A 21745-nucleotide genomic window follows, 5' to 3' on the forward strand; every position below is an offset into this window, starting at 1 on the left:
GGAATATGGCTACATAAATATGGTCCCCAATCAGAGACAACGATAAACAGCTGCCTCTGCTTGAGAACCAATCTCGGCAACCATAGATATATAAACACCTACACTAGAGAAACCCTGAGACATACAAAAACCCCTAGACAATACAAAAACTCCTTTTAGTCCACCAAAACCGTATGCGGGTTTGTGACTAGGGCTCAAGCTCATTAGCATAACGCACAATGCGAAAAAATATTCCTAAAAATATTTAACCTCCACACATTAACAAGAAAAATAGCTCAAATGAAAGATAAACAAGTTGTTTATCTACCCAGCAAGTCAGATTTCTAAAATGTTTTACGGCGAAAACATAGCACATATTTATGTCCAACCACCACTGCAGACATACCTCATTAGCATAGCCAAGTAGGAAAAAATATGCAATCAACAAACGCAGGATTAAAAGAAAAATAATTTCACTAACCTTTTGAAATCTTCATCAGATGACAGTAATATAACATGTTACACAGTACATTCATTTTTTTCCAATAATATGCTATATATATCCATAAATCTCTGTTTACAATTACGCATCATTCAAAAAATGCTACTGCAATGCCAGGAGAAATGAAATAGCTCCGGCAGATAACGTCAGCTAACAAGGAATACACATCATAAACTTTGACTAAATATGCATGTTTTACATATGTATAGCAAGATACACTTCTTCTAAATGCAAACGCTGTGTTACATTTATATTTAACTTTACATTTTGCGTTCACTAGGCTATAATAGGGAGTCGGCGCTCCCACATTAGCATAATGACTCCTCTATCTTGGAGTCGACAGAAACCCAAAATTAACACATAAATATTCCCTTACCTTTGCTGTTCTTCCATCAGAAGACCTGGAAGGGATTATACTCACCAAATTAGCATTCAGTTTTCAAGTCTGCGTCTTTCGGTTCTCAAAATAGCCTCATTTCGGTCAAAATGTAGGCAAAATTCAAGTGGATGCGCACCAAAACGTCGAAATTATATATTATATGTTGAGTAAACTTGTCAAACTATGTTCATAATTAAGCTTTAACATGTTATAAAGGTCTACAGCAATCGTGAGGGCGAACAGACACACACACGTCTTTTAATCGATCCTGAGGGAAAGAGAGAAAAGGTGCAGAGCGCGCAAAGAGGTGCACTTTTTTTTGGCGTGACCGAGACCTTTCGGCACTCTCAAAGTCTCGTGAGCACGCGATTCTCACAGTTACACGTCTCATTGGAAGCAGGCTTCGAGCTGAACACATACAGACTCTTCCCAGGGTTGTAACTGCTTGGTAAGTGCGTATACGATGACGTCAAAGTGGTGCCAACTTTTTCCATTACAAGAGAGACTTTGGGAGAATGCATGCCCTGACACTTCTGCTTTACATAGAGACAAAATTTAAACGGTTTTAGAAGCTTTAGAGTGTTTTCTATTCGTTAATATTTTTTATATGCATATATTAGCAACTTTTGACAAAAATGTATCATGTTTTATATGGGTACCCAATTCCTCCAGAAGGGGCAGTAATCAGGGGTAGCCTTAAGAGGATATATATAAACACCTACACTAGAGAAACCCTGAGACATACAAAAAACCCTAGACAATAAAAAAACTAAACAAACCACCCTTGTCACACCCTGACCTAACCAAAATAATAAAGAAAACAAAGATAACTAAGGTCAGGACGTGACCCTGACTCCTCAGGAAGAGTATTTCACAGGGTGAAAATACAAAGAAAGAATGGACTTCCATGTGGATGCGTGGAGTTCTATATCAGCAACGAGGAAACACGCAACCAAAACATTTGTGATGGTGGCCTGACTGGAGATTTTATGTTGCGCATGCTTATTCCTTTTAAAAGTTGGGATCTAATGGAATTGAAAATGGTACAGTTGTCGGACACTCTTTTTGTACAGAGCCAAAAGCGGCAGAGCATTGTTCAGCTAAGGAAGTATATAATATAAACAAATCCTGAGGATTATGATTCACAGGAACCCCAAGAAGGTACATCCTCAGAAGGGTCAGCCCCCGAAGAAAACTAAGTACGCGGCTGCGTTAACCTCGCCCTGATACGCAAAGGACTGGTGCAACATTAAAAGGAGTGCCCATAAAGCCTCCAGTTCTTCATTTCAGCATATACCATGGATATTCATACAACATACCAGGACTCCGATACGTCATGGGGGCCAGACCCTAAGGACTCTATGCCACGCAGCCCACCATTCTATTCCACCCAGGCAAGACCCCGACACCTCCTACATGTTCCGCTCGCTCCAACTTCCGGGTTGGAGCGAGCGGTCGCATTCGCACTTCGGTCCGCAGGTAGTATTACTTTTCATTACTTTTCATTACATTTCATTATAGTACAATGGTTTGATTTGTCTAATCTTAGCAATTTCTTCTTAGCTAGCTACATAGCCGTCTTTGTATCAAAGATAATTGCGTAATTATCGTATTTCGTCGTCCTAACGTAGTCTACTGCAGCTAGCCACATAGCTAACGTCCACCATATAGCAGCACCGTAGAAACTATTACACTCAACTGAACGACTTGATTAGTGTAGTGTTAGCTAGCTACATAGCTGTCTTTGCTGTCTTCGTATCCAAGATAATTGTGTAGTTTAGAGTGAGTAGTCTTAGAGTGATTATCTTAATTTACCGAGGTTAGCTAGCCAGCTATTTGTCGTCCTTAACGTAGGAGACACTGCTAGCTAGCTAACAGCTAACAGCTAACAGCTAGCCAACAACAACCCGGTCGCATTCCGCTTCGCTCCACAGGTAGTATCACATTTTCATTTCATTTCATTACAGCACAATGGTTTGATTTGCTTGATCGTAGCTAGCTACATAGCTAGCTACATAGCCGTCCTTGTATCAAAGATAATTGTGTAGTCTAGAGCGATTTTCTAGGTTAGCTAGCCAGCTATTGTCGTTCTTTTAACGCAACGTAACGTAATCAACACTGCTAGCTAGCCAGCTAGCCCCCGAATAGTAGCACTGTAGAAACTATTACACTCAACGGAACGACTTGATTAGTGTAGTGTCAACAACGCAGCCACTGCCAGCTAGCCTACTTCAGCAGTACTGTATCATTTTTAATCATTTTAGTAAATAAGATTCTTGCTACGTAAGCTTAACTTTCTGAACATTCGAGACGTGTAGTCCACTTGTCATTCCAATCTCCTTGCATTAGCGTAGCCTCTTCTGTAGCCTGTCAACTATGTGTCTGTCTATCCCTGTTCTCTCCTCTCTGCACAGACCATACAAACGCTCCACACCGCGTGGCCGCGGCCACCTAATCTGGTGGTCCCAGCGCGCACGACCCACGTGGAGTTCCAGGTCTCCGGTAGCCTCTGGAACTGCCGATCTGCGGCCAACAAGGCAGAGTTCATCTCAGCCTATGCCTCCCTCCAGTCCCTCGACTTCCTGGCACTGACGGAAACATGGATCACCACAGATAACACTGCTACTCCTACTGCTCTCTCCTCGTCCGCCCACGTGTTCTCGCACACCCCGAGAGCTTCTGGTCAGCGGGGTGGTGGCACCGGGATCCTCATCTCTCCCAAGTGGTCATTCTCTCTTTCTCCCCTTACCCATCTGTCTATCGCCTCCTTTGAATTCCATGCTGTCACAGTTACCAGCCCTTTCAAGCTTAACATCCTTATCATTTATCGCCCTCCAGGTTCCCTCGGAGAGTTCATCAATGAGCTTGATGCCTTGATAAGCTCCTTTCCTGAGGACGGCTCACCTCTCACAGTTCTGGGCGACTTTAACCTCCCCACGTCTAACTTTGACTCATTCCTCTCTGCCTCCTTCTTTCCACTCCTCTCCTCTTTTGACCTCACCCTCTCACCTTCCCCCTACTCACAAGGCAGGCAATACGCTCGACCTCATCTTTACTAGATGCTGTTCTTCCACTAACCCCATTGCAACTCCCTCCAAGTCTCCGACCACTACCTTGTATCCTTTTCCCTCTCGCTCTCATCCAACACTTCCCACACTGCCCCTACTCGGATGGTATCGCGCCGTCCCAACCTTCGCTCTCTCTCCCCCGCTACTCTCTCCTCTTCCATCCTATCATCTCTTCCCTCTGCTCAAACCTTCTCCAACCTATCTCCTGATTCTGCCTCCTCAACCCTCCTCTCCTCCCTTTCTGCATCCTTTGACTCTCTATGTCCCCTATCCTCCAGGCCGGCTCGGTCCTCCCCTCCCGCTCCGTGGCTCGACGACTCATTGCGAGCTCACAGAACAGGGCGCCGGGCAGCCGGGCAGCCGAGCGGAAATGGAGGAAAACTCGCCTCCCTGCGGACCTGGCATCCTTTCACTCCCTCCTCTCTACATTTTCCTCCTCTGTCTCTGCTGCTAAAGCCACTTTCTACCACTCTAAATTCCAAGCATCTGCCTCTAACCCTAGGAAGCTCTTTGCCACCTTCTCCTCCCTCCTGAATCCTCCTCCCCCCTCCTCCCTCTCTGCAGATGACTTCGTCAACCATTTTGAAAAGAAGGTCGACGACATCCGATCCTCGTTTGCTAAGTCAAACGACACCGCTGGTTCTGCTCACACTGCCCTACCCTGTGCTCTGACCTCTTTCTCCCTCTCTCTCCAGATGAAATCTCGCGTCTTGTGACGGCCGGCCGCCCAACAACCTGCCCGCTTGACCCTATCCCCTCCTCTCTTCTCCAGACCATTTCCGGAGACCTTCTCCCTTACCTCACCTCGCTCATCAACTCATCCCTGACCGCTGGCTACGTCCCTTCCGTCCTCAAGAGAGCGAGAGTTGCACCCCTTCTGAAAAAACCTACACTCGATCCCTCCGATGTCAACAACTACAGACCAGTATCCCTTCTTTCTTTTCTCTCCAAAACTCTTGAACGTGCCGTCCTTGGCCAGCTCTACCACTATCTCTCTCAGAATGACCTTCTTGATCCAAATCAGTCAGGTTTCAAGACTAGTCATTCAACTGAGACTGCTCTTCTCTGCATCACGGAGGCGCTCCGCACTGCTAAAGCTAACTCTCTCTCCTCTGCTCTCATCCTTCTAGACCTATCGGCTGCCTTCGATACTGTGAACCATCAGATCCTCCTCTCCACCCTCTCCGAGTTGGGCATCTCCGGCGCGGCCCACGCTTGGATTGCGTCCTACCTGACAGGTCGCTCCTACCAGGTGGCGTGGCGAGAATCTGTCTCCTCACCACGCGCTCTCACCACTGGTGTCCCCAGGGCTCTGTTCTAGGCCCTCTCCTATTCTCGCTATACACCAAGTCACTTGGCTCTGTCATAACCTCACATGGTCTCTCCTATCATTGCTATGCAGACGACACACAATTAATCTTCTCCTTTCCCCCTTCTGATGACCAGGTGGCGAATCGCATCTCTGCATGTCTGGCAGACATATCAGTGTGGATGACGGATCACCACCTCAAGCTGAACCTCGGCAAGACAGAGCTGCTCTTCCTCCCGGGGAAGGACTGCCCGTTCCATGATCTCGCCATCACGGTTGACAACTCCATTGTGTCCTCCTCCCAGAGCGCTAAGAACCTTGGCGTGATCCTGGACAACACCCTGTCGTTCTCAACTAACATCAAGGCGGTGGCCCGTTCCTGTAGGTTCATGCTCTACAACATCCGCAGAGTACGACCCTGCCTCACACAGGAAGCGGCGCAGGTCCTAATCCAGGCACTTGTCATCTCCCGTCTGGATTACTGCAACTCGCTGTTGGCTGGGCTCCCTGCCTGTGCCATTAAACCCCTACAACTCATCCAGAACGCCGCAGCCCGTCTGGTGTTCAACCTTCCCAAGTTCTCTCACGTCACCCCGCTCCTCCGCTCTCTCCACTGGCTTCCAGTTGAAGCTCGCATCCGCTACAAGACCATGGTGCTTGCCTACGGAGCTGTGAGGGGAACGGCACCTCAGTACCTCCAGGCTCTGATCAGGCCCTACACCCAAACAAGGGCACTGCGTTCATCCACCTCTGGCCTGCTCGCCTCCCTACCACTGAGGAAGTACAGTTCCCGCTCAGCCCAGTCAAAACTGTTCGCTGCTCTGGCCCCCCAATGGTGGAACAAACTCCCTCACGACGCCAGGACAGCGGAGTCAATCACCACCTTCCGGAGACACCTGAAACCCCACCTCTTTAAGGAATACCTAGGATAGGTTAAGTAATCCTTCTCACCCCCCCCCCCCTAAAAGATTTAGATGCACTATTGTAAAGTGGCTGTTCCACTGGATGTCATAAGGTGAATGCACCAATTTGTAAGTCGCTCTGGATAAGAGCGTCTTCTAAATGACTTAAATGTAAATGTAAATGTACATGTACACAGCCTGAGGATGTGTTTGATGGGGTGGTCAGTACTATGTTTATGGACACCATCAAGGCCTCTGTAGCCACACTTATTATACGTGGTGATTGGAGAGTATATAAGAGAGTATATAAGAGAAAAATGCATTGGTTGTGAGATCAATCACCCCAGCCAGCGCAGGCATCCATGCCTATACGACCCCCCAAGATACTACTTCTTCAACCATTTTGAAGAGCTGGTGAAAAGACTGTGGTCCTGCAGGTTTATACCATCGCTGGTCAGAGCCCTGGAGTCTATGGGTCTTGTGCCGTCTATTCCCAGAGTTTACGGGGTTACCGGGGCTTTCCTACATTAACTGAAGGAGGTGATCTACAACCTCGAAAAACTCAAAGAAATCCGACACACCCTGGTGGAAGACGATATGCATACGATATGCACACGATGCTAGAGAGAATAAATACATGTTTTATTTTGAGAGAACATACAAATGTTATGCATCAAATTATTGAAAATAAAGTGAACAATGTATCGTTCTACACAACACACAATACCTGGGCTAATGTAGAGCGTGTGCTAAAAATGGAGCAAATCATGCATCATGTACGACATACGGGTGAGAGTCTACAATGGACACAAATGGTATCCCTTCTTGTGGATGATTCTGAAGAACTAGAAACAACTTTGTCTAAGATTTTACTTTATTTGTTTGAAACACCATTTAATTGTGACATGTATCATATTTGTTGTTTATATACTTATATAGCGTGTGTGTTTTAAAAGTTCAGCGACAAAAGCCTGTAAATCTAAACCAAATATACAAGGTGTTGCATGCTTGGATCGTTGAGAAACGGGTACAAGTATCCTGCAATGAATCCTGAATTGTCTGTATACTTAAAGCTTGATGTTTGCAAAAAATAAAAATTTGAAATGAAAATTAAATGTTTTAGTTATTTGAAAGGGGTTCATTAACGTTATTGTACCTCAGACAGGCAAGAAGGATGGCGGAGCAGACGTTGAAAATGATTGATTATAATCCCTCTAACCCCGGGTCTTATGGGGGTAAGGAGTGTTTACAGAGAGCTATAGCTGAAGAAACAGGTAGCCGGTTAAGCGCTGCTCAACTGAATGAGTGGTTAGCAGAGCAGGATGCTTAATACTCTACATAAACCTGTACGAAAATTTCCAAGAAATAGAGTTTTTTCTACTCATCCCTTGTCCCAATTTCAGGCGAATCTATGTGACATGCAGGCCCTTGCAGATAAAAATGATGGAAATCGCTACATGCTAACGGTTATAGATATTTTCTCTAAAATAGCATTTGTAAGGGTCTTAAAAAATAAGAGCGGGGCAGAGGTGACCCGGGCCTTAGACTCTATCTTAAAGGAAGGAGGAGCCCCCAAGAAAGTGCAGACTGATGGTGGAAAATAATTTTTTAATAAGACTTTTCAGAAACTTATGAAGAAGCACAATATAGTACATTTTGCTACTGGGATGTGGCGATATTTTACAGCTCACAACATGCATAGATATATTGATATAGTTCAAGATTTAGTTAAGGGGTACAACAACAGCTACCATAAGAGTATACGGATGAAGACCTCCGAGGTCTCTTCTGAAAACTCTTTTCAAGTCTTTAAAAATCTATATGGTCTGCCGTAAGAAAAAAAAGGATTTTAAATTCATAGTGGGGGACATGGTGCGTATATCCACGTTGAGGGGTGTTTCTGGCAAAAAATATGAACAAGGTTACAGCGATGAGGTGTTCACCGTTACCGAATGTCTACCGTTACCGAATGTCTATACGCCATTGAAGAGATCCTAATGGCTTTCAAATCACTGCACCCGCACACAACCTCTTCCAATGCAAAGCCAGGCATGTTTGTACCACTCAGGGCCTGTTCAATTTGACAGAGCACTAGCCTTATCTTAAGCCATTCTCTCATACGCAGCGCAGGAGAAAAACTCCCGGGTTTTGCATGATAAAGGGGTTTGGGTCCGCTGTCTGTGAAAATCTTAACAGTAGAATCCTCAGGTTGGAATATGCAAGCCATATGTCCATCACTCGTATCCAAAACTACTTTAAAACATTCAGGGGCAAAAGTATACAGAATGGTGTCGTCTGCATAGAGGTGGATCCGAGAATCACCAGCAGCAAGAACGACATCATTGATGTATACAGAGAAGAGAGTTGGCCCGAGAATTTAACCCTGTGGCACCGCCATAAAGACTGCTAGAGGTCCGGACAACAGGCCCTCCGATTTGATATACTGAACTCTATCAGAGAAGTAGTTGGTGAACAAGGTGAGGCAATCATTTAAGAAACCAAGGCTGTTGAATCTGCCAATAAGAATGTTGTGATTGACAGAGTCAAAAGCCTTAGCCAGGTCGATGAATGCGGCTGCACAGTAATGTCTCTTATCGATGGCGGTTATGATATCGTTTAGGACCTTGCGCGTGGCTGAGGTGCACCCATGACCAGCTCGTAAGCCAGATTGCATAGAGGAGAAGGTATGGTGGGATTCGAAATGGTTGGTGATCTGTTAGTTAACTTGGCTTTCGAAGACCTTAGAAAGGCAGGGTAGGATAGATATAGGTCTGTAGCAGTTTGGGTGTAGAGTGTCACCCTCTTTGGGGGATGACTGCGGCAGCGTTCCAATCTTTGGGGATCTCAGAAGATACGAAAGAGAGGTCGAACAGGCTAGTAGGGGTTGCAACAATTTGAGCAGATAATTTTAGAAAGAGAAGGTCCAGATTGTCTAGCCCGGCTGATTTGTAGGGGTCCAGATTTTGCAGCTCTTTCAGAACATCAGCTATCTGGATTTGGGTGAAGGAGAAATGGGGGAGGCTTGGGCAAGTTGCTGTGGGGGGTGCAAGCCAGTTGACCGGGGTAGGGGTAGCCAGGTGGAAAGCATGGCCAGCCATAGAAAAATGCTTATTGAAATGTTCAATTATCGTGGATTTATGACAGTGTTTCCTATCCTCAGTGCAGTGGGCAGCTGGGAGGAGATGCTCTTATTCTCCATGGACTTCACAGGGTCCTACAACCTTTTTGAGTTTGTGCTACAGGATGCACATTTCTGGTTGAAAAATCTAGCCTTAGCTTTCCTAACTGCTTGTGTATATTGGTTCCTAACTTCCCTGAAAAGTTGCATATCACGGGGGCTATTTGCTAATGCAGTATGCCACAGGATGTTTTTGTGCTGGTCAAGGGCAGTCAGGTTTGGAGTGAACCAAGGGCTATATCTGTTCCTGGTTCTAAATGTTTTGAATGGGGCATGCTTATTTAAAATGGTGAGGAAGGCACTTTTAAAGAATAACCAGGCATCCTCTACTGACGGGATTAGGTCAATATCCTTCCAGGATACCTGGGCCAGGTCGATTAGAAAGGCCTGCTCGCTGATTAGAAAGGCCTGCTCATTTTAGGGAGCGTTTGACAGTGATGAGGGGTGGTCGTTTGACCGCAAACCCATTACGGATGCAGGCAATGAGGCAGTGATCGCTGAGATCTTGGTTGAAGACACCAGAGGTGTATTTGGAGGGCAAGTTGGTTAGGATGATATCTATGAGGGTGCCCGTGTTTACGGATTTGGGGTTGTACCTGGTAGGTTCATTGACAATTTGTGTGAGATTGAGGTCATCAAGCTTAGATTGTAGGGTGGCCAGGGTGTTAAGCAGATCACAGTTTAGGTCACCTAGCAGCACGAGCTCTGAAGATAGATGGGGGGCAATCAATTCACATATGGTGTCCAGGGCACAGCTGGGGGCAGAGGGTGGTCTATAGCAAGCGGCAACGGTGAGAGACTTGTTTCTGGAAAGGTGGATTTTTAGAAGTAGAAGCTCGGATTGTTTTGGCACAGACCTGGATAGTATGACAGAACTCTGCAGGCTATCTCTGCAGTAGATTGCCACTCCGCCCCCTTTGGCAGTTCTATCTTGTTGAAAATTGTTATGGTAATGTTGGAAATTTCAGGGTTTTTGGTGGTCTTCCTAAGCCACGATTCAGACACGGCTAGGACATCCGGGTTGTCAGAGTGTGCTAAGGTAGTGAATATAACAAACTTGGTGAGGACTCTTCTAATGTTAACATGCATTAAACCAAGACTTTTATGGTTACAGAAGTCAACAAATGAGAGCACCTGGGGAATGGGAGTGGAGCTAGGCACTGCTGGGCCTGGATTAACCTAAAGGCTAAAGGCTATCAGAACTGGTCGTCTAGTTCGTTCGGAACAGAGAGTAAAAGGAGCAGGTTTCTGGGCTCGATAGAATAGATTCAAGGCATAATGTACAGACAAAGGTATGGTAGGATGTGAATACAGTGGAGGTAAATCTAAACATAGAGTGACAATGAGAGAGATATTGTCTCTAGAAACATAATTTAAACCAGGGGATGTCACCGCATGTGTGGGAGGTGGAACTGAAGGGTTAGCTAAGGCATATTGAGCAGGGCTAGAGGCTCTACAGTGAAATAAGACAATAATCACTAACCAGAACAGCAATGGACAAGGCATATTGACATTAGGGTGAGGCATGCGTAGCCAAGTGATCATAGGGGTCCAGTGAGTACAAAGCTGGCTGGAGACATGGTGATTCAGACAGCTAGCGGGCATGGGCTAGCAAAAGGGCCTTATAGGTACTTTGTGATGGAAGAAGTCTGTTGTAGCCTCCTCGTGCAGTTCCGTCGGCAGACCAGCCGTGATGGATTAGTAGGGTTCCGTGTAGTAAAGGTGCCCAATCCAATTGGCAAAATAGGTTTAGTGGCCCAAGAATTTGGCCGATGGACCTATTCATCGAACAGTCCGATATGCTCTAGACAGATGGATATTCAGGGGACGTTGCGACGGAGGAGCCTGTTGCAAAAAGTACCCTCGGACAGATTATGTCGGTAGTCCAGTAGTGATGGATTAGCAGGGCTTCGTGTAGTAAAAGGGGTCCAGGCCAATTGGCAAAATAGGTATTGTAGCCCAAGGAGTGGCTGATGGACCTCTTCAGCCAGCCGGGAGATGGGCCTAGCATGGGCTAGCTCCAGGCTAATTGGTGCTTACTTCGGGACAGAGACATTAGCCAGGAGTAGCAACTCGGATTGCAGCTAGCTAGCTGCGATGATCCAGGTGAAAAGGTTCAGAGCTTGTGGTAAGAATCCAGAGATATGGAGAGAAAATAAGTCCGGTATGCTCTGTTTTGAATCGCATTGTGCAAACTGGCGAGAGATTTCCGAGCTAGAGGTTAGCTGATGACCGCTAGCAGTGGTTGGCTGACTACTGGCTAGTAGCTAGTTAGCTGGCTAGCTTCTGTTGGGGGATTCGGGTTCGAAAGTAAAGAAAAATACTTTAGAATATAGCAGATCCATACCACATTGGGTGAAGTGTGTTGCAGGAGAGTATATTGAAGTTGAGGTTTAGGGAAAATATTTTTAAAAAGATATGCAAAGGAAAACGATATAAAGGATATATACACGGGACATGGGACAAGACGAGGACAAAGACGTCTGACTGCTGCGCCATCTTAGATTGTGTCTTGTGGTCGGAGGCCGAGCAGTTGCCATACCAGGCAGTGACGCAACCATGCTCTCGATGGTGCAGCTGTAAAACCTTTTGAGGATCTGAGCACCCATGCCAAATCTTTTCAACGTCCTGATGGTGAATAGGTTTTGTCTTGCCTTCTTCATGGCTGTCTTGGTGTGCTTGAACCATGTTAGTTTGTTGGTGATGTGGACGCCAAGAAATTTGGCTCTCAAGCTCTCAACCAACTCCACTACAGCCCCGTCGGTGAGAATGGGGGTGTGATCAGTCCTCCTTTTCCTGTAGTCCACAATCATCTCCTTTGTCTTGATCATGTTGAGGGAGAAGTTGTTGTCCTGGCACCACACTGTCAGGTCTCTGACCTCCCCATAGGCTGTCTCCTTGTTGTCGGTGATCAGACACTGTTGTGTCATCTGCAAACTTAACTATGATGTTGGGATCGTGCTTGGCCGTGCAGTCATGAGTGAACAGGGAGTACAGGAGGGTACTGAGCATACACCCCTGAGGGGCCCCCGTGTTACATTTTACATTTACATTTAAGTCATTTAGCAGACGCTCTTATCCAGAGCGACTTACAAATTGGTGCATTCACCTTATGACATCCAGTGGAACAGCCACTTTACAATAGTGCATCTAAATCTTTTAAGGGGGGGGGTGAGAAGGATTACTTTATCCTATCCTAGGTATTCCTTAAAGAGGTGGGGTTTCAGGTGTCTCCGGAAGGTGGTGATTGACTCCGCTGTCTTGGCGTCGTGAGGGAGTTTGTTCCACCATTGGGGTGGTGTTGAGGATCAGCATGGCGGATGTGTTGTTACCTACCCTTACCACCTGGGAGCGGCCCGTCAGGAAGTCCAGGATCCAGTTGCAGAGGGAGGTGTTAAGTCCCAGGGTCCTTAGCTTATTGATGAGCTTTGAGGGAACTATGGTGTTGAATGCTGAGCTGTAATCAATGAATAGCATTCTCACATAGAGAGTGCAATAGAGATGGCATCATCTGTGGATCTGTTGGGGTCGTATGCAAATTGGAGTGGGTCTAGGGTTTCTGGGATAATGGTGTTGATGTGAGCCATGACCAGCCTTTCAAAGCAATTCATGGCTACAGACGTTAGTGCTACGGGTCGATAATAATTTAGGCAGGTTACCTCAGTATTGTTGGGCACAGGGACTATGGTGGCCTGCTTGAAACATTTTGGTATTATAGACTCAGAGGTTGAAAATGTCAGTGAAGAAACTTGCCAGTTGGTCAGCGCATGCTCGGAGTACACCTCCTGGTAATATGTCTGGCCCTGCGACCTTGTGAATGTTGACCTGTTTAAAGGTCTTACATCAGCTGCGGAGAGCGTGATCACACAGTGGTCCAGAACAGCTGATGCTCTCATGCATGTTTCAGTATTACTTACCTCGAAGCGAGCATAGAGGTTATTTCGCTCGTTTGGTATTATTGTGTCACTGGGCAGCTCTTGGCTGTGTTTCTCTTTGTCGTCTGTAATATTTTGCAAGTCCTTCCACATCCAACGAGCATCGAAGCCGGTGTAGTACGATTCAATCTTAGTCCTGTATTTACGCTTTGCCTGGTTGATGGTTCATCGGAGGGTATAGCGGGATTTCTTATAAGCTTATGGGTTAGAGTCCCACTCCTTGAAAGCGGCCGCTCTACCCTTTAGCTCAGTGTGAATGTTGCCTGTAATCCATGGCTTCTGGTTGGGGTATGTACACAAAGGGTTGTGAGACATGGGTTTGATTTTTGACACATGAAAAGTGGAATGTATACGGAGGGTACGGAACAACAGGAGATGAACAGTAGAGGGGCTAATGACCTTGGAGATGGGGAAAGGGCAGATGAACTGGGGGGATGAACCGGGGAGAAAGTTTGCAGGACAGCCATACCTTCTGCCCGAGATGATACTGGGGAGCCGGGGTCCGGTGGCGTTCCGCTTTCAACGATAGCAGGGGAGTCGGGGTCCGGTGGCAGTCCACTTGTCATCGATACCTGGAGGTGGTCTTAAGAAGGGCCGATCGGGATCTCTCTTACAGGTACGATGACAGCGGTGGACAAACACTTGGGCTGAAGGTATGCCAACCTCTTCCTCTTGCTCAGGGAAGAGTGGGGGCTGATAGCCCAGGGAACACTCAAAGGGCGAGAGACCTATGGCAGAGCAAGGAAGGGTGTCGCGGGAGTATTCGACCCACACTAGTTGCTGGCTCCAGGTGGTGGGGTTGGTGGAGGCCAGGCAGCGAAGAGTCGTTTCCAAGTCTTGGTTGGCTCGCTCCAACTGGCCGTTAGACTGGGGGTGGAACCCGGACGACAGGCAGGCCCGACGACCCAATGAGTGTGCAGAACGGGCTCCAGCCCATAATAGCACCAGCAGTCCAGTCTATGATTGGATTGTGCCGCTCGAGCCAAGAGAATCCCAATACCTCAGGAACCTGATGCGTCTTAATCAGCATAAATTGGATTGCCTCGCTGTGGTTGCCTGACACTCGTAGGTTGATGAGAGTGGTATAGTTAGTGACCCGGCCTATAGAGCGCCTGTCCAGCACTCTAACGTCCATGGGAATGGAGAGAGGCTGAGTGGGAGGTCCATTTCGGATGCCAGGGTAGTGTCCCAAAAACTCACATCGGCCCTAGAATTTATGAGTACACGGAAAGATTTTGACTGGTTCCCATACAGCAGGATGGCATGGAAAGGGGTGCGAGTAAGGGGAGAGGAATAAGGCCCACCAGAGTACTCGCCCCTTCTTGATGAGCCTGGTTTTTTAATGGGCAGGTAGCTACAAAATGTCCCATTTTATTTATTCGTTATTTTACCAGGTAAGTTGACTGAGAACACGTTCTCATTTGCAGCAACAACCTGGGGAATAGTTACACGGGAGAGGAGGGGGATGAATGAGCCAATTGTAAACTGGGGATTATTAGGTGACCGTGAAGGTTTGAGGGCCAGATTGGGCATTTAGCCAGGACACCGGGGTTAACACCCCTACTCTTACGATAAGTGCCATGGGATCTTTAATGACCTCAGAGAGTCAGGACACCCGTTTTAACACCCCATGCAAAAGACGGCACCCTACACAGGGCAGTGTCCCCAATCACTGCCCTGGGGCATTGGGATATTTTTTTAGACCAGAGGAAAGACTGCCTCCTACTGGCCCTCCAACACCACTTCCAGCAGCATCTGGTCTCCCATGCAGGAACTGACCCATAGCTCCACAATAAAGACAGCTCTGGGTGTGGAGTTGGCGTAAAGGCTCAGCCGGAGTCAATCTAGCCCTGCCCAGGGCTAGATTGAAGGAGTCGGCAGCACTTGGTGATTCCCAAGAGATCTCAGACTTGTAGACGTCAGCTGTCTCCGGGATTCTTTGGAGGCGAGGTGGGAATCGAGGGTGAATGCAGGCAACAGGGCACAAATTCCCTCTCCTTCCTACGATCTCGAAGCCGCCCATCGATCCGGGCGATTAAGGCTATGAGGGAGTCCAGGTCAATGGGCAGCTCCCGGGCTGCAAGCTCATCTTTGACCACCTCCGATAATCTGTGAAGGAACATGTCGAACAATGCTTCCGGGTTCCAGAAACACTCAGCTGCCACGTGCAAAAATCCACTGTGTAGTCTGCTACACTATGGGAGTCTTGACGTAGCTGGAGCAGCTTACAAGCAGCCTCTCTCCCGGACAACGGAGAATCAAACACCTTCACAATTTCTGCCACAAACAAATCTAGATTGAGAAAGACGGATGACAGTTGCTCCTGCACCGCCGTAGCCCAGGTGAGTGCCCTCCCGGACATCAGCGTTATGATGGACGCTATCTTTGAGCGGTCCGAGGGGAACGAAGAAGGCTGCAGCTTGAAAATGAGAGAGCCCTGGGAGAGAAAAGCCCGGCAGGTTCCAGAATATCCAGTGTAGCGCTCCGGAGGAGGTAAGAGGGGTTCTCGGGACACTGGGGTAGGCTGGGAGATCCGCTGCCCAGTGAGGAATCCGCAGAATTGCTCCAGCAAAGTCTCGAATACCTGGGCATGGCGTTCTGCCAGGGTATGGAGTCCCTCCATAAGACATTGCAGTAACTCCTTGTGTCGTCCAATGGTGGCAGGGAGACAGCATTGTGGAGCTGGTCTGAATCTGCTGTGTCGGTCATGCCCAGTTCGTACTATCACGTTTTTAGGGAAGACCCAGATGCAGACAGTGTCAAAGTAACAAAAGTTTATTAATAGAACAGGGGGCAGGCAAAACGACAGGTCAACGGCAGGCAGAAGTCAGTAATCCAGAGTGGTGGGACAAGGTACAGGACGGCAGGCAGGCTCAGGGTCAGGGCAGGCATAATGGAAAACTAGTAAACAGGAATAAAAAACAGACAGGAGCAAGGGGGAAAACGCTGGTAGGCTTGACAAATAAAACGAACTGGCAACAGACAAACAGAGAATACAGGTATAATTACACAGGAGATAATGAGGAGAGATGGGAGACACCTGGTGGGGGGTGGAGACAAGCACAAAGTCAGGTGAAACAGATCAGGGTATGACAGATCAATGGAAACAGGATGCACCTGAGCTCAATTTTGAGTCTCATAGCAAAGGTTCGGAATACTTATGTAAATAAGGGTCTGAATACCTATTTAATACATTAGCAAATATTTCTTAAAACCTGTTTTTGCTTTGTCATTATGGGTTATTGTGTATAGATTTATGAGGGAAAACAATAATTTTATCAATTTTAGAATAAAGCTGTAACGTAACAACATTTTGAAAAAGTCAAGGGGTCAGAATACTTACCAAATGCACTGTACTTCCATAAAAACATTTTAAACTGGTACCAGGCTACCTTCAGAGGAGAATTGTGAGGCTTGTGGGCATCCTAGAGAAAAACAGACATGTTCGTGAGAGTCTCAACTTTCGATGGAGGGCTATCAAGTGGGCAGCGGTCTAAGGCACTGCATCTCAGTGCTAGAGGAGTCACTACAGACTCGGGTTAGATTCCAAGCTGTATCACAACCGACTGTGATTGGGAATCCAATAGGGTGGCGCACAATTGGCCCAGCATCGTCCGGGTCAGGGTTTGGCTGGGGTAGGCCATCATTGTAAATATGAATTTGTTCTTAACTGACTTGCCTAGTCAAATAAAGGTTAAATAAAATATAAAAATGTAAAAATATTAGTGTGTAGCCCAAACAGCTTGGACGCTACAGACAGACGTTGGCAGATCTGCGGTACTGGCTTCAGACAAGTCCTGTGACTCTTGTGGTGGTCATAGAGCAAAACAGAGAACACCATTGTGTTCGTGCGAGTATGGATTTCAGTTCGCACGATTCAGACGTTGTCGTGAGAAGACCGATTTTAGGTTATTTTAGATTCTTGGTCTGACAAACACTGCTGTAGCTCTCCCATCTTCCACAGCAGATGTGTAAGGATGACAAGGGCGGACGCAGTGGACTGAGACAGCCCATTATCAGCCTGATGGCGGCATTCTGAAACTGTTTTGAAAAAACATAAATGTCACTGTTTTTCGCAATACATTGCAGTCAATAGGAAAAGATGAGTGTCACAGGGTTGACGTTTTTCTCAGTACACTGCAGTCGATGGAAAAAGATGTGTGTCACGGGGTGGATGTTTGGCATTACATTGAATGGGAAAAGATGGGTCACAGAGTTTATGCCTAAGTGAATGTATTGTATTGAATGGGGGAAGATTTGCATCACAATATGGATATGGAAGAGAAAGACAGCACAGACATGACACCTCTATCCCTCTCTTCCTCTCATTATTTTTATTCATCAATCTACACACAATAACCCATCATGTGAAAAGAGGTTTTTAGAAATGTTTGCAAATGTTTTAAACATACAAAACAGAAATACCTTATATACATAAGTATTCAGAGCCTTTATGTGAGACTCAAAATTGAGCTCAGGTGCCTCCTTTCATTGATCATCCTTGAGATGTTCCTACAACTTGATTGGAGTCAACCTGTGGCAAATTCATGTGATTGGACATGATTTTTAAAGGCACACACCTGTCTATATAAGTCCCACAGTTGACAGGGCAAGTCAGAGCAAAAACCTAGCCATGAGGTCAAAGGAATTGTTCGTTGAGCTCCGATACAGGATTGTGTTGAGGCACAATCCTGTCAAGGAGGCAGTGGCCTCCATCAGTCTTAAATGGAAGAGGTTTGGAACCACCAAAATTCTTCCTGGAGCTGGCTGCCTGGCCAAACTGAACTTTGGTCAAGGATGTGACCAAGAACCTGATGGTCATTCTGACAGAGCTCCAGAGTTCCTCTGTAGTTATGGGAGAAACTTCCAGAAGGACAACCATCTCTGCAGCACTCCACCAATCAGGCCTTTATGGTAGAATGGCCAGATGGAAGTCATTCCTCAGTTAAAGGCACATGACAGTCCGTTTGTAATTTGCCAAAAGGCACCAAAAGGAATCTCAGACCATGAGAAACAAGATTCTCTGGTCTGATGAAACCAAGATTGAACTATTTTGCCTGAATGCCAAGCATTTGCCTGAATGACACCATCCTTATGGTGAAGCATCTTGGTTGCATCATCATGCTGTGGGGATGTTTGTTAGCGGCAGGGACTGGGAGACTAGTCAGGATCGAGGGAAAGATGAACAGATAGATCCTTGATTAAAACCTGCTCCAGAGCGCTCAGGACCTCAGACTGGGGCAAAGGTTCACCTTCCAACAGGACAACGACCCTAAGCACACAGCCAGGGCAACGCAGGAGTGTCTTTGGGACAAGTCTATGAATACCCCTGAGTGGCACAGGCAGAGCCTAGACTTGAACCTGATCAAACATCTCTGAAGAGATCTGAAAATAGCTGAGCTGCGACTCTCCCCATCCAACCTGACAGAACTTGAGAGGACCTGCAGAGAAAAATGGAAGAAACCCCCCAAATACAGGTGTGCCACGCTTGTAGCATTATACCCAAGAAGACTCAAGGCTGTAATCGCTGCCAAAGGTTCTTCAATAAAGTACAAAGTAAAGGGTCTGAGCACTTCTGTAAATGTGATATTTAATTTTTTTTTATACATTTGCAAAAATTTCTAAAAACTTGTTTTTGTTTTGTCATTATGGGGTATTATGTGTAGATTGATGAGGAAAAAAACAATTTAATACATTTTAGGATAAGGCTGAAACCTCCCACTCCTCTTTCTATTCTGATTAGAGCCCGTTTGCACTGCTCGGTGAAGGGAGTTGTACACATTTCTCAGAACAAGAATAGACTGACGAGTTTCAGAAGAAAGGTCTTTGTTTCTGTCCTATATCTGAGAGCTATAAGAAAGAAAATGTTACATTTTAAAACTATTTTTTACAATTTAACTTGGTCAAAGAAAATGGCTCAACAGAATTAAATACAATTATTATCGGTCCCTTACCAGCTTCTTTGTGTCAATATCAGGCTGACTAACAGAGAATGGACACCATGTGGAGGAGCCTGTCCAGATATATATGCATCTTCTTCCTGCTGGCCCTGTCAGGCCTCTTCTTCCTGTTCAGCAACATTAACATTCTGGAGGTAGGGTAAATCCATCTGGCCTAATATGAACCAATCTCACATTACTTCTATCACCCTCTCCCCCTCATCAGGGGAGCTACACTGGGGCGTCTCTAGCTGCTCTTATCAACGTGGGTGTATTTACATACACTAGTGTCGCTTTTAATTATATTGGGTGGCACAAAAATAGTCCACTGCGTTGCCTTAAGTTAAATACAATTGCATTTCAACTTATTGTGCTGGGTGGCAGGAATGTTGGTCATTATGAAGTTTGGAATTTGAGACAAAATATCTGAAGAATCGTATTATTAAACAGACTTTCCAAATGTGGGTCTGTTGTAGACCCACTTCCTCTCTGTCCACATATGGCACACGTGAAGGACTTTTATTTTGACCTGAGGTAAGCAGAGGAAGTCGGTTGACAACAGACCCACATTTGGAAAATCTGTAATACGATCCTTTAGATATTTTTTCTCAAAGTCAGCCTTCATAATGACCAACAGTCCTGCCCATCGGCACAGTAAGTTGAAATAGAAATGGATTTAATGTTTTTGTACAACCCAATACAATTGAAAGCAAAGCTAGTATGTAAATACACCCACGTTGCTAAGAGCAGGAAGGGCGTCACGAAAACAGTAGGTTTTTAGATGCTACATTTGATGCATAGATTTTACCAGCATCAGCAGAATGCAAGCCAACTTTATCAAGTGTTCTTGGGTGTGAGTCATGCATCAAATTCTTTAAAATGGTACCAGAGAGTCATTTTACACTGAACAGCGCAAGCCTTTCACAGAGCTATGCTGCTTATGTCCAGGTTTTAGTAAAATTAATGGAAGCGTCACACGCTCTACAAAAGCTAGTGTCCAGTGTAGCATGCCTGTTAGTGACCTCTCCTCTTTACTCAGCAGAAGCTCAACTACCAAGCAGTGTCAATGTTCTACCAGCACCAAAGCAACATCCACTCATCTTTGCTCCCAGAGGGCCCTTCTCCTCTGGACCGCAACCAGAGCTACTGTAGCCAGGAGCCCTCACCGGAGGAGGCTCTGGAGGAGCGTGACCTCCTAGAGTCCATCACCTGGCCACAGCCTCAGCCCCATTCTGTGAATGTGTCCCTGAACCAGACCAGTGACCCTGCACACAGCCTTTTTGTGATCCTGCCAGCAGGGGGCAGGAGAGAGTGGCACGTGGGGAACCAGTTGGAGGCTCTGGTCCATATGCATGACTTCCAGGGGCGTCCCAAAAGCTATGGTGGAGACTTCTTGCTGGCCCGGCTGCATTCCTCCACATTGGGGGCAGGCGTTGCCGGACAGGTGCTGGACCACAGGAATGGGACCTACTCTGCCATTTTCCCGTTACTATGGCAGGGGTCTGCACAGGTGGAGATGACACTGGTCCATCCTAGTGAGGCAATTAATGTTCTACGACGGATACGAGAGGAACGGCCCGACCGGATTCCCTTTCAGAGTCTGTTCCGCTCTGGAAAACTGTCCCAGACAACTGTATGTAACCTGTGTCTGCCGACAAACCAGAAGCCGCTGTGCAATTACACAGACCCCCACACAGGGGAGCCCTGGTACTGCTACAAGCCCAAGCTGCTGAGCTGTGACACACGGATCAACCACGCCAGGGGACCCTATGTGAACCATCTGCTCGTGAACAAGGAGGCATTGCTCTTTCAAAGGTTAGTGAGTTTTACAGTATGTAAGTAAATAGTTTAAAAGTGTGAAATGTATTCTCAGACTTTGTTTCCAATGTATCAGATTGCTTGCTGCATTGAGTTTATTTAACATTGAAATATGATTCTTTCTCCACTTTTTCTCAGTGGTGTAAATATCAAAGTTCCCATTCATCCTTCAGGGTCTGACAGTGTCATTGTGCTGCCCGAGAAAAAAGGTAGGCAAGCAAGGAGATACCACAGTACAACTATGTGTTTATCTTTTTAACACTAGTTAACCAGCCTACTAACTGCTCTGCTCCGCTGTGTGGCTGTTTACTTCAACTCTGGAGAGTTTCTGGGTGTGCAGGACAGTATTCGAGCCAACTACTGCATCTACAGTAATGTAAGGTGGGAAAGCCCTAGCACTTCTATTGCCTGTAAAGTGATGATGCTAGCTGGTGCAAGATGCTTGCTTTTCTCTTTCAGACAAAGCAGACGTGGAGAGAAGCACCATGAAGACAGAGTCTACCAGGATCACTCCTTCCGGTTATTACTTCCAAGGGTCATGGCGAGCTCTGGGTGGTGGTGTGATGCGCCAGTTTAACATCTCATCTGCCACTCAGTGTCTGAAGGGCAAGGTGGTGTACATGTACGGAGACTCTACTGTCAGACAGTGGTTTGAGTACCTCAACACTTTAGTACCAGGTGAGTCTTGCGGCATCTTTCACTCTCTACTGTGCTTTCTAACACTCTCTTCTGTTTG

General features: G+C 46.5%; 1 protein-coding gene across 2 annotated transcripts in view; it reads left to right on the plus strand.

Annotated features, from left to right (window-relative positions):
- Positions 1-21745, plus strand: part of LOC118364628 (NXPE family member 3-like) — a 35959-nt gene that overhangs the window by 7916 nt on the left and 6298 nt on the right. Inside the window, exons 2-5 of one of the 2 annotated variants that reach the window (XM_035746333.2) lie at positions 19230-19346; positions 20231-21006; positions 21148-21218; positions 21469-21687. In XM_035746333.2, the coding sequence (XP_035602226.1) occupies positions 19245-19346; positions 20231-21006; positions 21148-21218; positions 21469-21687 (1168 nt within the window). In that variant the 5' untranslated portion in view covers positions 19230-19244. The remainder of the gene's footprint in view (positions 1-19229; positions 19347-20230; positions 21007-21147; positions 21219-21468; positions 21688-21745) is intronic. The other variant, XM_035746334.2, reaches the window with a different exon arrangement.

This window comes from Oncorhynchus keta, chromosome 31 (assembly GCF_023373465.1).
Source record: "Oncorhynchus keta strain PuntledgeMale-10-30-2019 chromosome 31, Oket_V2, whole genome shotgun sequence".
NCBI lineage: Eukaryota > Metazoa > Chordata > Actinopteri > Salmoniformes > Salmonidae > Oncorhynchus > Oncorhynchus keta.